At 40.9% G+C, this 15,422-nt stretch overlaps 1 protein-coding gene across 1 annotated transcript in view; it reads left to right on the top strand.

The window, feature by feature from the left end:
• Positions 1-13,691, top strand: part of GTF2F2 (general transcription factor IIF subunit 2) — a gene marked incomplete at both ends in the record, with an annotated part of 89,928 nt that extends 76,237 nt beyond the window's left edge. Inside the window, 2 exons of the mRNA XM_079542650.1 lie at positions 6,376-6,519; positions 13,572-13,691. Of these exons, the coding sequence (XP_079398776.1) occupies positions 6,376-6,519; positions 13,572-13,691 (264 nt within the window). The remainder of the gene's footprint in view (positions 1-6,375; positions 6,520-13,571) is intronic.
• Positions 13,692-15,422: the final 1,731 nt, after the last annotated feature.

The raw sequence follows: 15,422 nt of genomic DNA, 5'->3' as shown, positions 1-15,422 counted from the left end.
TGTTGATAGCTAGCTAGCTAGGTATAATTGTTTCCTTTCCAAGGCAGTATTTAGAATAACAAATGACATTTATGTCAGATTCTTGAAAACAGATGCTAAAAACAATGCTTCTTACTTAGTAATCATCAGGAGTAGGTGGAGGAGAATCTTAAAAAGGTAGGATTAAGTCCTTGCTCATATATTCCCAACATTTCCATTCATCTCCATCCTACATAAACAGGCAGAACTGCTTGTAAGCCTTGAACTGGCCCTCAGGGCAACTGCAAAAACTTCCTGGAAACAAAATGACTTCTGCCTCTGGGGTATTTTATTACTTCCCAAGACCATTGTTTCATCTTGTAATTGGTCTTGGTACTGTCGCATGCACTCACATCCATTGAAAGTGATGCATGGAAGAGGCAGTCATGCATGCATGACTGGCAACTCATGGACAGAATAGAGACTTGTGAGAAGACATCAGCAAAATAAGAGTAAATGGGTGAGCAGCAGGGCTTCCAATTACTCATGCATGCATGCAAAAGCACTACTTGAACATGCTGGCCTGTTTTTCACCTCGTTCAGTCTGTGGAATATTTTGTTGACAGTGGTGGCTGTCTGGAGCCATGTAGTGAGCTCATAGTTAGATTAATAGACACAGATTTAAGAAGGGAAGCTTTGCATTTGACCAGCTGAGCTCCACTTCTGTATTGCATAGTATGGTTTCCATTGCTTGGCATAGGACTAAAATCTCTGTTTTTCAGTCAATAGAGCAACGCACCGGAATTGTTTTGTTGATTATCAAGCAATTTGTTAGATAAAAAAAAGAGTAATAACAGTAAAAAGGATATAAGACCTTTTAAAACATATTTCTAACATCTTCAGATGAAACTTTAAATTTAGTTTTGCTTTATAATGCCTTATCTATCATTTTTACATTGTCTGTCTAACAAAGAGGTGTAATACTTTGCTCTCCTACTAATTATACCTTCAAGAAGGCAATTTTGGCAGCTTTTCAGCAAGTTGAGCAACATACTGTGATGATAAACAAAGAGAAATTGATTCCTGTATGAAGTCTTGCAGGGATAAACTAACAACTTCTACATTTGGCAGCTTGTTCTAAAATGATCCGTCCTTGAAATCAAATCATATTTCAATGCTCTTCAAATTTGAAAACTACACAGTTTTAAATAAATCTAATTAGTTTCCAATGTACGTATATTCTGTCATATGGCTCTCAGAAAGTGTTTTAAGTCTATTTCTTTAAACATCTTGTTAGCAAAGAAAATAGAAGGGGAAAAAATGAAAGAATGCATTGTAACTTGCTATAAACAGTGTATTCACAAGGCGAAAGAAGAAAATGGCAGCTGAAACAATGTGGTTTTCTTTTAAACACACTTCACAATGTGCTCAGTGTTTCTAAACAACAGTGGTGGCTGTTGCTGAAGCTGGAGGTAATGCTGGAGTGTTGCTAATTAAAACACAGGCAGCTGAGACACCTTGCAAATAACTTGTTTTCAGCAAAGGGAGAGTTAGATCATCAGTTTTGTATGTGAGTAGGTTTTATACATTAATGAATGAAGACTTTTAGAATATTTTCGAATATTCACTTTGTATTTTTATAGGGAAACCAAACACTTCCACTCGGTTTGCTTTGGAGAATCAGGAGGCCGTAAAATAAAAATTCCTACTGGGGAAGAGTTGCTGAGTCACAAAAATAATGGAGAAAGAGGAATGCCGAGCAGTACAATTTACAGCAAAAACAGATCGTTCAGTTTAAAATACCACTTAATGCGATTCTATAGGAAGACTTTTAGTCACGTTAGTATTTAATTCCTAGTCACGAAATGACCCTGTCAGAGGCCTTGCATCAGTAAAGGCAGTTTTGAGAATTTCCTTCCTGTTACTTTTTTCCTTTGTGTAGGAAACATCAATTTTAAAAGTAATGTTGTTTTTTTTCTCCACATGGAGAGAGTTGTAGCTGAGCACATTTTCACTATACTTCATTTGAAGAGGCGCAAATGGTACTGTGACTTTTTTCATTATTTTTAGAGATGGTTTTGAAAGTCACCGTATCTTTCCTTATCACTCCATGTTATTTACTCATTATTCCTGCAGCCCTACCACGTACAGGATGAACAACCTCAATGCCCAGCTCTTGTTCTTGGTCCTTAAAAACAAGCCAGAAACCAGAAAAAGATGGGATTGTTTTCTTCCATCACTTCAGCTTGACCTTCCTACTTGAGGAGGTTGCAGCTTGATTCTTTTTATTCTTTGTGTTTTTATTCTTTGTGTTCCTTTTATTTTTGTTTCTGGGGAGGTAGAAAATCACTGAAGGGTTGGGAAGAGCAGACATAATAGCTGCTTCTGTAACAGAGCCATGCAGTCTGTAATCTTTCACACCACATCTTTCAGCTGTTGTACTTTTAACTCAGAGAGAAGTTACTATCCCCAAAACCAAGTACAAAGGCCTTTACACTGGAAAGTGACCTCAGGTGTTATACAGGAAACTAGAACTCAGTCAAGCATTGAAAATAAAAATGCCTTCATCTCTCGTACCATTTCTCTGGACTTGACCTCTGATGTATCAGAAGCTTGTCTGGCAACAAATTGAAAGCTGGATAATTCTTCTCTTCCTCTTGTAATAGATTACTCTGCATGCATTGAAAATGTTAGTAATGTTGGCATACGCCAGTGTCTTAAATGTAGTAGTGCTCTATGGACAACACAGTGCAGCGTTGTTTGCCAATGCCAGCAGCTGCACAGAAAAACTAGAAAATGTTTTGAATCCCTAGTCAGAGAAGGCTGAAAAGTCAGGCTCAAGAAAGCTGGATCTTTGAAGAAGACCCAGTAAAAGTGCAGTTCCTTCTTTCCTTTTATGTTGAAGGAAACATACGATAAATCCTACAGGACGATTCCTGTGCTTGACTGTGAACTACCAAAGGGAAAAAAATCTGAAACAGTTTTCAGTCAAAGAACAAAAAATATCTGATGTGCACAACTACATTTGCTTGTTTTTGGTAATATTTGGGTTGCTGTTTACTCGTTTTCTTCTTAAAACCTAGTATAACGTGGTACTGTCTCTACCTTGGTGTCTTTCCATGTAAAGATGATACTGCCACACTTTGTGGTGATCTTACTCAGTAAGAAGCACTTCCAATTTCATTACTTATGACAGTGGGTTGTTTCCATCAGCTTTCTCCAGCTTACAAAGCAAAGATTTTTAATACAAATAATACTAGAAAATAGAAACCAAAATTGTACTTGTAGATGTAAATACAGTCTCTTAACCAGACAGTTTAATGGAATTCTGATCATTACAGCTACTTTTTGATGTTAGAATGAAGTATGAACTAGACTGTAGTCTGGGATGTCACATATTAATGTATTTAAGACCAAAGGGATGACTGTCATACTGCAATAAATCCCAAATGCATGTCTTAAAGCATGCATATCTCATTTTCCTCAGTATGCACAACTTACAGTGGCAAGTCCCTATGGTTATGCACTGAGTTAGGACTTGACAGTGGTAGCTGCATAATTCATAGATGCTTCCTGTGGGGAGATGATTACTCTGACAGGAAAAATATTTCATATATCATCATGTATCTTATGAAGTGCTGACATGAGCCAAATGTACATTAAAAGCTGACCACTGTCAGAGATGTCAAAGATAAGATGTGTGAACGTTTTGGCAATCAATCTGTCAGTTTAGTGTGCTGTTTATCTTGCAGGTAGCAGAAAGGGCCAGCAGTCTCACCTATGTTGTGTTTTATCCTATGTTTCATGCAACCAAAGACAAGTCTCCTCCTACTTTCTACTCTTCATGCTCACTAGCAGAACTTGGAGAAGTGCTGTAGGCCATAGTAGGCTCATAGAATTCTAGCACAGTTGAGGCTGGCAGGGCTCTCTGGGTCCCTCTGCTCCATCCCCTGCCCCAGCAGGGACACCCAGAGCAGGGTGCCCAGGGCCACGTCCACGTGGCTCTGGGAGATCCCCAGGGAGGAGACCCCACAGCCTCTGTGCAGCCCGTGCCAGTGCTCCGTCACTGCACAGCACAGAAGGGCTCCTGGTGTTCAGAGGGAACCTCCTCTGCTCCAGTTTGTGCCCATGGCCTCTGGTCCTGGTGCTGGTCACCACTGACAGAGCCTGGCTGCAGCCTCTCACACTTTCCCTCAGGGATTTATGGACACTGATGAGATCCCCCTGAGCCTCCTCTTCTCCAGCCGAGCAGTCCTAGCTCTCTCATCTCTCCTCATGGGAGAGGTGATTCAGGCCCTTTCCCATTTTGGTATCCCTTCACTGGACTCACTGCAGACTTCTAGACGAATTAGATTTTCCCTGCCCCTCCAAATTCCATATAAATATACCAGCAGAGAATTGGCCAGCTGTTTTGCTAGCGGAGCTGCAAGGCAGATAACTCTGAGTACATCCCTGGAAAAGATTTTAGCCTTACAGCCAGAAGAACATTGTCATTCTATAAGCTATGTAGTTATTTTCTACTATATTAATGGATCCTGGCTGTATCTTGTTTTGGTAGTTTTGCAGTATTGTGAGACTGTGCCAAGAGAAAAAAGAAATTGAATCCATGATGGAGTTTCCAAAGCTTACAATTGAAATCTTTCCAAGGTCAACAGGCAACCCTAATGATTAGTCTGCTGGACTTTTAAAAGCAGCAAATATTTTGACAAACTGTTACTTGTAGCAGGGGCAATGTCCTACATTTATGTTGTAGTCTAGTTTCTGTGCTGTGTAGCAGTCCTGTTCCAGATCACAGCAACCAAGATGATGTACATAAAGCTGTTCTACTTGTTGTTACAGTTTACTACCATTACAAAGCTATTGCTGTTTTGTAGGACTTGTGTTCTTTTTTGTTTTTTTTTGAAATACAGAGACTCAAGATTTAAATAATTGCACCAAAATGTATCAGTGGACGAAAATTAATTGAATTAGATAGGCTGTATCTTTTATAGCATTAATATATACTTGGAAAAACAGTCAAGTATTTGAATGCCTAAGCTTCCCTCCAGGTTTTTAGCTGAAGGAACAACCTTCAAGTTAGGGATTGGAAGCAATTGCTCTACATTCATTTGGTAATGAAGTCTGTTTCAGAATTTGAAAGGGAAAGGTGTCTCTGTCCAGAGGCCTGTGAACAAGGGCAAAAGTAGTAACAGGCTTTAGCCTCTTCGAGACAGATAGCAAGAGACAGCCTATTATCAATCAGAAAGAAGAAGGGAGTTAGCTGGCAATGAAGTACAGGAAAAATGTGGAATGAAATTAATATCTCCCGTCAAAAAGATGATTTTCAGTCTCCAGTAGAACTGTGAATTTTCATCTGTAGGCTTCTTCTCTGAACATCTTCCTTCAGGATCAGGTTTGAGACATCAGAGGAGAGATGCCACTTGTATGAAATTATCCCACAGGCAACCAGGTCTTTATCCAGTGCACAAGTTCTGTTCTGCTGTGTCATGCTGCTTTTCATAGACTTTGCTTGAAAGCACCTACTGATCATGTGAAATGCAGTACTATTCTGGGGAGTTTGATGGCTTTCTGCTATTGAGGATGTTTTTGAGGGTGAATGGGGTAATTATGGGCAAATTCTGCCATTGGTGCTCAGTAGTGTCTGTTATTGCTTTGATGTATGCTGGTTTGTGCAAGTCTTGCTTCTGACGATGAAGTTGGTGAAACACAAAAAGCATTTTTAGTGGTTGGATAAAAGTTTCTGCAAAAATATATGGCTAACTTGCATAGATTGTAACAATTAAACATGTTTAATATATATCCTAAAATAGGATGATACGTGATGATGAGGGCCTGTACTTGCTTAGAGTTTTTGTTTCAGACAACAGTAAGTTCGTTCATGTTACTCAGAATTCTGTTTTCCTGTTTGTGGAGTAATTGTCTCGAGTGCCATTTCCGGAACGGATGAGGCAATGTCCAAAGAGCAGCTAAGCATGCCTAGAGCAGGTGATTTCTGTGGTCATGGTGCAGCTGTGTTGCTCTGTGGATTTTCATGAGCATGGCAATTTGAAGGTTGTTTATTGTTATTATATCAACAGAGGTGGAACAAAAGTACTAGCTCAGTTTGAATGCTTGTACTAATATTAATTCTCCCTCCAGGTTTGGGCACATCATGCAGGCTTTGCTTCTGGTGTTTTGGTTTGTTTGTTTGTTTTTAAAGCAGAGATACATATCTGAAAAGCTCGCTGTGCAAGGACATAGTGCTTAGTTTATGTTCATAGAGGAATATTTGAGTGCTCAAAAGAAAAATTTTCAGATAAAAAGCACTGAACAGTGTTTTATTATTATATAGAGATTTTGGTGTCTTAATATTCAGTGCTGAGAATCACATGGCTTTACATATGAATGTATTTAAAATGTTTTGCATCTCATTAATAGATTGAATATGAAAAGAAAAAGAAAGAAGATGGAAAACGGGCTCGAGCTGATAAACAACAAGTATTGGACATGCTCTTTTCAGCCTTTGAGAAACATCAGTATTACAACATTAAAGACCTGGTGGACATAACCAAACAGCCAGTGGTATGTACTAGTAGTCTTCTAATATAAGCATTTTCAGTAGTTAACATTATGTTTACTTTCCATATCCAGAAAATAGTTTAATGCACACTGTATGCATTTGAAACAAATCTCTTAGTGGTTTTTTTTGCAACTAATGGAAATCAGCAGCTTTTAAGTGCGCCCTTATTGAACTGCATAGGATACAAAGCATTGCAGTGAGTAAACTTTTGAGAGAGGTGGCTTGAGTAACTTACATGATCTCTTGTTTATTTAGGTTCTCTTCAATACTAGAAACCAAATTCTGTAATGCTTCCGTGTCTTCTGTGAATGTTATTTCTCTAAGTAGTTCATGCTAGGAACTTGAGCATTATGTCAGCACCTGCAAAAGCTCTTAGTTTCCTTTACAAATAGAAGAAATCTTAGAGTAGAGAGGGTTCGAGTGTCTGTTTTGATTTTCTTAAAGACTTCTTTGGATACACAAACAAGAAAAGCATGAAGACCTACACTCACGTGGTGGTTGTGCTAATCTTCAGTGTTTGCCAGCTCCTTTCTCTGTCAACACAAACTTTGCAGTTCTTTCCCTTCTTCTACTCTTCAAGCTTTCCTTATAGACCAGGATACAGTGAGGGGATACTGCAACAGACAGAATGGGTAATTTTTGCTTGCTTACCAAATGCTGCTGTAGCTCTTGAGGAAATGGGATGGCAGGTCAGGAAATTGTATAGCTGATTCTTTTGTCTCCTGTCTCCTGGCTTTATTGCAGGTGGGCACACAGAGGAGATAAAGTTCTAGCACAATAAAATTAGAAGTGTTTGCAGAAGCTGTGTGGCTATTTGGTAGGACTAGCAAAATCTGTTTTCCTATGATCTGTATCACCTTAGTCTCACCCACAGTCATGCTCCAAACACCTGCCCATGCTCCTGATCTTTAGTTTGAAACTGTCCTTTTATTCATCAGTGGCTTCCATTGAACAGCGCTTGTAGCATCTGTTGTTGCCTGTTTTCCACTGTGGATATGAGGGTATCTTTTCTACTTTGGATGTTTTTTACTGTTGACTTTGATGTCTCTCTACAACCCTGCTGAGTTTTCAGAAGACTTAGGGAAACTTAATTGTGTTTAAGATCAAATGGAGCTACAATTTCAAAAGTTAACAGAGCTAAAGCAGAAAAAGGAACAGTGATAGCTGGAAAAAAAATAGAAAAGTAGAAAAAAATACTTCTGTGCAAAAGAGTAGAGGGAGAATAGAAATGCTTACCAGTTTTGCTCATTTGATGGTTAAGATAAGTGGATCAGTACCAGTGGTTTGTATAGTATAAGGTACACAGTGCATTCAGTCAAGAAACTGCACAAAGATGTTTCCCAGTTCAAATACATGTAGGTTCACAGTACTATAGTAACCTGGAAGAAACTACTTGGATCATGTATCTCTTTCTGCTGTTTCATTGATTTATCTAATGATTCAACTCCTTATCTGTGTGGCATAGAAGGCTTGCAGCTGATGGAAAAGGAGAAGGAGGAAGGAGTAGGAGAAAGGCATGAAAGCAGTGGCAAGAAATTTTTTTTTCTTAATAAGAGATAGGCGTGACAGTCACTATCTTGATCACTCTCAATGTGAGCTGAAGGAGATTTATCCCATCTAACATGACTTCAGCTAGAAATAGTCTTCTGCAACTCCCACTTAAGCCATGGGGGAACAAAAGTTATCATCTTCCTGCAATGCAGTTTACCTCTGGAATGTACCTGTTGCTCTGCGTCATCTCCAAGGAGCCTGCAAAAGCTGTGCTTCTGACACAAGTTTCTTGCAGTTTTGTATTCTGTATTTGCAAAGTACCTCAGGTGAATACTTTTATTACATTTATGATGAATTTGTAAATCTCCCTATGTGTGTCTGCTGTAAATATATGCTCTTGAATGTGTTCTGCCCGTAGCACGATGCACTGTCTGTGTATGCAGGGTCTGGGTGGCAGCCCCTCTGCTCCTAATTAGCTGAGGGCTCCTGAGATCAGCCAGCTGTTAGACCATTTCCTCAAAGAGGACTGTGCAGTCTCAGTTTCAAACTGTAAGAATTGGGATTTCTTGTTATTTTTTTTTCCCTATTTTTTAATTCCCTGGAGGACTTTTGCCTTAGGTGTTGGTGCCCTTACTGCATCCTCACGCTTGGATGCTCTAACTGAATCAAACCCTCTTCCTGGTGCCTTTCTTCTTTCACTGAATAGCCAATATACTGATAAATTCAGAAGTAAAGCTGTGATGATTTCCCAACTGTGTTCCCTTTAAAAACTTCTGTTAGGAGTTGCTGATGGCATTCAGTTCCATTTCAGAACACTACCCATCATCGCCTGCTGCTCAGCCAGTTTTCACTCTGTGCGCGGGTTTCTCTAATGCTGAGGGCTTTAACCTCCAATGTGAAACTTGTATTTCTTCACTGAAAATGAAGTATCTGTTCCCAGTGCTCACTGTGACCCAATTGTTCACAGAGCAGCCAGACCTCCTAAGAAAAATCATAAATGCCAACAGGTTGAATAGGCGCACACATGCTGCACAGAGGTTGGCTGTTAATTAATCTCTGCTGAGTGTTCACTGCTTCATTTTCTGTCATAGCGTCTAAGATTTTCTGGATATGTAATTTCTTCTCTGATTTCTAAATGCTGAGGTTATTTTCAGAAGTGAGGGAAAAATGTTGTGGTTGCTGCAGCTCTTGTTGAAATGAATTCCTGGGCGCCTACATCTCTAGAATCATAGAATGGCCTGGGTTGAAAAGAACCACAATGATCATCTAGTTTCAACCCCCCTGCTACGTGCAGGGTTGCCAACCAGTGGACTCTAACTAATAATATGTAAAATACACTTAAGGGAATCAAAGTCTCTGCCAGGAAAATAATAAATAAATGAGGGTATTTTTCTTATGCAGTAGTAAATGTAAATAGTAAATGGAACCCTTGCTGCAGAATATATTGCATCTCTCAGAGGAAGTTGCTGCCATCTTTATTTTGGGATTGTGCAATCACAAAGCAAGTCATTTCTGGATGCAAACTCCTCTTGTTTTAGAGAAGCCTGGTTTTATTTGGCTTTCTTCCTAATTAAAAGTAACAATTTGCAGTATTAGACAAATCCATTGTCACCTACCCACATGCAAATATGCAGTGCTCCCTAGAAATATTGCTGTAATTCCACATTTGGGCTTAATGGCTGAGAAGGAAACACGCTTTTTGTGTGAGCAGTCAAATAGTTGGAGCATTTGGAACCAGGAAGGAATGGAACCAGTCATCTAATCAGAAACGTAGCTTTTCAAAATAGTGTAGGTTGATTACAGTTTTTTCCTGCAGTCAGCTTTAAGTAATGGTTATGCTAATTCTGGTTTGATTTTATTTTTTGTTGCAGTTTCAAAAAGGTTTTTAGAGCTTGGAAGTGAATGCCTCCTTCAGCTTTTCAAAAATGTTTCTCTCAGTTCTGCTTTTAGTTCCTCCACTCGGAGCAGAGATGGCAGATAGTTTCAAACCTCAGTCGCTGCAGGCTTGTACTGCCCTTATTTGTGGCAGAACTGTTATCTCACTCATCACATTGGGTTAATTTGTTCCGTTTTAGTTTTCTGTCTAACTGAAATTCTTGGAAGTCTAGAAAGTTTGAGGCAGAAGTGGCACTGCCTGGGGAACTGCATCTGAAAATGAGCTGAAATTGGAGGCTGTGAGGTGACCTCATTGTAGCCTTTCAGTACCTAAATGGAGCCTATAAGCAGGAGGGGAATCAACTCTTTGAAAGGGTAGATAACAGCAGGACAAGGGGAAATGGTTTTAAACTGAGGGAGGGAAGATTGAGGTTGGATGCCAGGGGGAAGTTCTTTATAGAGAGAGTGGTGAGGTGCTGGCACAGGCTGCCCAGAGAGGTTGTGGATGCCCCGTCCCTGGAGGTGTTCAAGGCCAGGTTGGATGGGGCCCTGGGCAGCCTGGTCTGATACTAAATGGGGAGGTTGGTGGCCCTGCATGTGGCAAGGGGGTTGGAGATCTATGATCCATGAGGTCCCTTCCAGTCCTTGCCATTCTGTATTCTGTGAAATTAAAAGTAACCTTCTATTAACTGGGTGGAATGGCACAGAGACATGAAGCAGGCAGTATTAGGTGAGATAGGAGATAGATTTTCAAGAAGCAAGTAGTTGTGGCACTCAGTGATATGGCTTGGTGGGCATGGTGGCGATAGGTTGACAGTTGGTCTCAATGACCTTAAGGCTTTTTCCAGCCTTTATGATTCTGTGATTGATTTTGTGAATCACATCGTTCAAAACATCACCCAAAGGCAGTGCCACAAAGGAGCAGCAATTCGCTCACCGTGTTGTGCTTCTCCCCATTCCCACCTTGGGACCTAGCTCCCACGCTGCAGGTTGGGTCTCTCAGCACAGTAACTGTGTCTTGCTGTGCTTCATGTGACTGGGTGCATTTTGTATTTAATTCTCATGAATCTGTCCACATGGTAGAATTTAACCTTGAATCTGAGCGTATTTCTCCCACCCACGCTGCCATCTATTGAAGTATCTGTTGGTGACACTACCAAAAGCTAATACACACGCATACACAATGACAGGAAACAAAGCAGTGGATGTGCAAGCATACACATCTACATGCACTCACATAAATAGCTTTTCCACCTGCTCTGATCACCTTTAAAACAAAAACATTCCACAGTAGCAGCATCAGTGTACAGAAATATTCACTGGAACGGGTTGCCCAAGGAGGCTGTGGATGCCCCATCCCTGGAGGCATTCAAGGCCAGGCTGGATGTGGCTCTGGGCAGCCTGGTCTGGTGGTTGGCGACCCTGCACATAGCAGGGGGTTGCAACTGGATGATCAGTGTCGTCCTTTTCAACCCAGGCCATTCTATGATTCTGTGATTCCATGAAAAGTGCTTGCACTTTCACTGCTGTTTTATTGAGCAGATTTGTTGTATGGGCCCAACTGTCAAACAGTGACAGCATCTCTACATCAAGTTGCATTGGGAAGGTGTGTTAGGAGCCTCACACCGATCTCCTGCTGCCACCTGCTGGGCTTTGCATCTGCGTGCCCCAAAACTGAAGGAAGTCATCCCTGCAGTGAGCAGAAGCACAGCTGCCTCAGGCAAACAGCAGACCCTGAGGAGCTAGTTTGTGCCTGCAGTCCGGTGTGGGCATCTTTCTAATGTGGACAAAGTGATCTTTTAAGCAATCTCATTGCTTTGGGGTATCTTTTTAAAGGATCGTTTTTTCTACGTGAGCCTTCAATGAAGTATCATTGTTAATGTGGGATCAGGCTATTTTGGGCTCTGTAAATTTTTATGTGTAACTGGAGAGAGAATAACAACAGCTTCCTTGAAAAAAAAAAAAAAAAAAAAAGAACTTTTCTTTTTAGTCACTGCAAATAATTTTCATTTCTCAGTTTTTTCATTTGGCAAAAAATGAACAGAGTGTAAGGAAGGTCCCTGGAGGTGCTTAAGAACCAAGTGGATGTGGCACTGAGGGATGTGGTCAGTGGGCATGGTGGGGATGGGCTGATGGTTGGGCTGGATGATCTTTGTGGTCTTTTCCAACTTTAGCAACTCTGTGATTCTATGAAGAGATCAGGCAGTTCTTTACTGTCACCAACAAATATTTGCCATTAATGACTTGGAAGATGTTGATATTTTCACTTAGTGTAACTGAAGTTACAGAATATACCAGGGTTCCCATAGCTCCCGATCAGTATATGCACTCAGTGAGGATTGAAGTATCCGGACTAAAGCAGTTGTGATTTTAATGTGGAGATTCTTAAACTGTGGCCTGCAGTTGCCATGGTGATCCTCCAAAGTCAGCACTGATAAATATTTAAACAAGCAAGCAGGGAGATGGCTCTTTAAAAAATGCAACAAATTATTGATGTTTATTACAAGGAGGAAAGGAGGGCAATATTTGTGAGCTGTCTTATGTAAAAGTTTGTGCTACTGGTTGTCGTAGCTTTACTTTCTTTTTTTTTTCTCCCCTAATTTCCCTGCCTAGTCTTAATATTTGAATATATTAGGAAATTCTCTGGCACCTACTCAACACTTCCCTAAAAACAAGGCAGAAATAAAATGCTGAAAGCTTTGCGAAACAGCTGAAAACCAACAGCTTGAGGCTTTGGTTGGATCAGAATATGACAGCGGGTTTAAAGGTACTGAAAATCCTAATGTAAGGAAGCTGATTCTCCTACTGTAAGCCAGGAGCTTTTAGCTTGGCTTGTGAAACTCCAGCAGGAAGGTCTGTGTGGTAACTGCAACTTTCCAAAAGGCACAGTGGCCACATTAAGGCAAGCTGCATGAATTTCATAGCGAAGGTCACAGGGAGCCGTGCAAGGAAAGACACATTTATGTAGAGGTCAGATGGAGCTGAGAAAAGCCAAGGGCCTGAAATAGGCTTTTATAATGCCTTACTTTGTTGAGACAGTAGCATTGATGTGACTGCACAGGGAGCAAGAGCCAGGAGCATGTCCATAGGGCTGTGGTGACAGAGCCGTGTGACAGCCACCTCCGGGAGTGCTCCTCGTGCAGATCTGCCATCTGCCCCATTAACGTCTGGCATGGCAGCAAGCTTCCGAAGCAGAAAGCAAAGCAGCACCCCCACGCCTTCGTCACTTAGCAGGAAATGTAGCCGTGCACAGATTTTGAGACCAACTGCATGTCTGACACTTTGGGTACGTTGGGTATGTCTCAGTCATTTGATTTTCCAAGTGTCCCGTTTTTTAGGGTCACTGGATGGAAGAGAATTTGAAATATCAGCAGGTCCTTCCCTTCGTGGGAAAAGGGAGCCTGGACGAGATCACTGAGAACCTCCTCCGACCAAATCTGGAAAACATCCAGTGATGGGCACTCAACCATGGCCCTGGAGAGGTTGTCCCAGCAACTGACTGCTCCCACTGTAAAAATGTCTCTTACATCAAGATGAAATCTCTCATTGTGCAGCTTGTACCTATTGCCCCTTGTCTTCTCTGTCATCTGTGTTAGCAAAGTCAACGTAATTTGGTGGAAGACTGAACATCAGGTATGAACTGTGGCAGTTGCCTGTCTTTGTAATTTGTTGTCTTGTTTCCTTTCAGATATACTTGAAAGAAATTCTAAGAGAAATAGGCATCTACAACGTGAAGGGGACCCACAAAAACACATGGGAGCTGAAGCCAGAATATAGACATTACCAAGTAGAAGACAAAAGTGATTAAGGAAACTGCTCATGAAGCAAAAGAGAACAACGGAGGAGAGTGATTGCAGTGAGGGAGCTGTCATGGGTTTGCAGACAGGACTGAGCACAGGGTAACTCTGCAAGGTTCAATTTAAATGAAAACAACCAATACTTTGTAATTTTCCTTAGCTCCATTTGTTTTTCAAAGGAGTATTTCTTTTAAGTTTCTATAAATGTTTGTCTTTTGACAAAAAAAAAAAATATTTATAGAATAAACTTGGATTAGATTAATCTTTATTAGAAATCTTTTTACGTTCTGACTTGCTTTTTCTTGATAGCTTTGTGGTTCTTCTAAGCCTCAATGACTTGGAAGGGCAACGTGTCCCAGAGAAACCTGTAACTTCCTTTTTTTGCATCCAAGTAGAACCAGGTTCATGCTCTCACTTCTGCTGTCATCCTTCAGGACTTCACCTGGAAGGCTCTAAAGTCGTGCAGTGCTTGTGTAGTGATTGGTGCACAGACACTGTGCTCCTTTGGCAGTCGGGCTTTAGGAAGAACAGCCAAAACAGTTCATCACAGCTTTGAGACTTCATGGGAACAGATCAGCACAGCTAGAAAACCTTAAAACAAGGGCTATTAGATACACAGTTCTGTGGGAAAGATGACAGTCCCTTCTAGGTGACGACTGAGGGAAAAAGAGAACTGTCTGCTAGGTACATCAGGAAGTAGATATATCTTATGCTTTTTTTTTTAGTGTTACCTATGTTTTGTGTTTAAGCATACCAATAAAAGCACTGTTTTAATTTGTACCAAGCAGTGACCTATCTTACTGACTGAAGACATGTCATGATTTAGAAGGTCTTACGTATGCCGTTTTTTTAAACAGCATGTTTTTATTGGTGGCTTTTTGACAGGGTTCCCCTGTGCTTGGGGAAGATTTCTTAAGGTGTCTGTTTCTCTGTTCCCCCATTTTTGAAATATAGATTGCATGTTCAGCATCTTTTTTGGGGAGGGAGCAGGGAGGAAGGTGGTACAGGACCACTTAATTATATTCTCAGAGCTCGTGTGTTAAAACACAGAGCAAAGAAAACAGTGGAAAAGAGCTTCTTAGTGTGTCTGTGAATGAAGTAGGTGAGATTTTATAGCAGGACTGTCACATTCCTTCCAGTTCTTCAGACGGGTCCATTGCTTTTGCACACAGTAATTAAAAAAAATGACCTATTTTAAAAGCAAGTATTTCATTATTGGTGCACTTTCAAGCAATAAAAGCTTAGGAGGAGGATCAAATGCCTCAGGAGGTTTGTGTAACAAGTGACCCTCTATGCATGTCATGCATTTTAATTTTGCTCAGACTGTTCTTATCAATTGTTTGTATAAACTCCTCTCTACAGATGTGCTTCCCGCTGGTGCTCAGCCTCTTGCAGCACAATCTGCCCAATCCCAGCAGGTGGACAACCAAGGCTTTTTAAAACACCAGTCACATTCCACAGCTCTGTGTGTGCTCTTATAAATCCTGCCAGTGACTTCTGTCTCCCCACATTCTATGAGCAGGACCCAGCTTGCTTACTACTGCAGGAGGTATTTGAAGATGCTGACAGGAGCCCAAGAAGCCAGAGTTCTTTGCTGGCTATGATAAGTTGTTTCCTTCCCAGGAATAACCAGAACCTCACGTACTGCTGTCCTTCCCATGCTGTTCAAGTCCTCTGCAGACTGATGTTTGCAGGCATGTAGGATGGGAATACTTGGCTCGCTGCAAGCTGGGCTTTTTCGT

Source organism: Tetrao urogallus (assembly GCF_951394365.1).
Source record: "Tetrao urogallus genome assembly, chromosome: 1".
Taxonomy (NCBI): domain Eukaryota; kingdom Metazoa; phylum Chordata; class Aves; order Galliformes; family Phasianidae; genus Tetrao; species Tetrao urogallus.
Note: the sequence above shows the minus strand (reverse complement) of the source record. Positions and strands in the feature narration are given on the sequence as shown.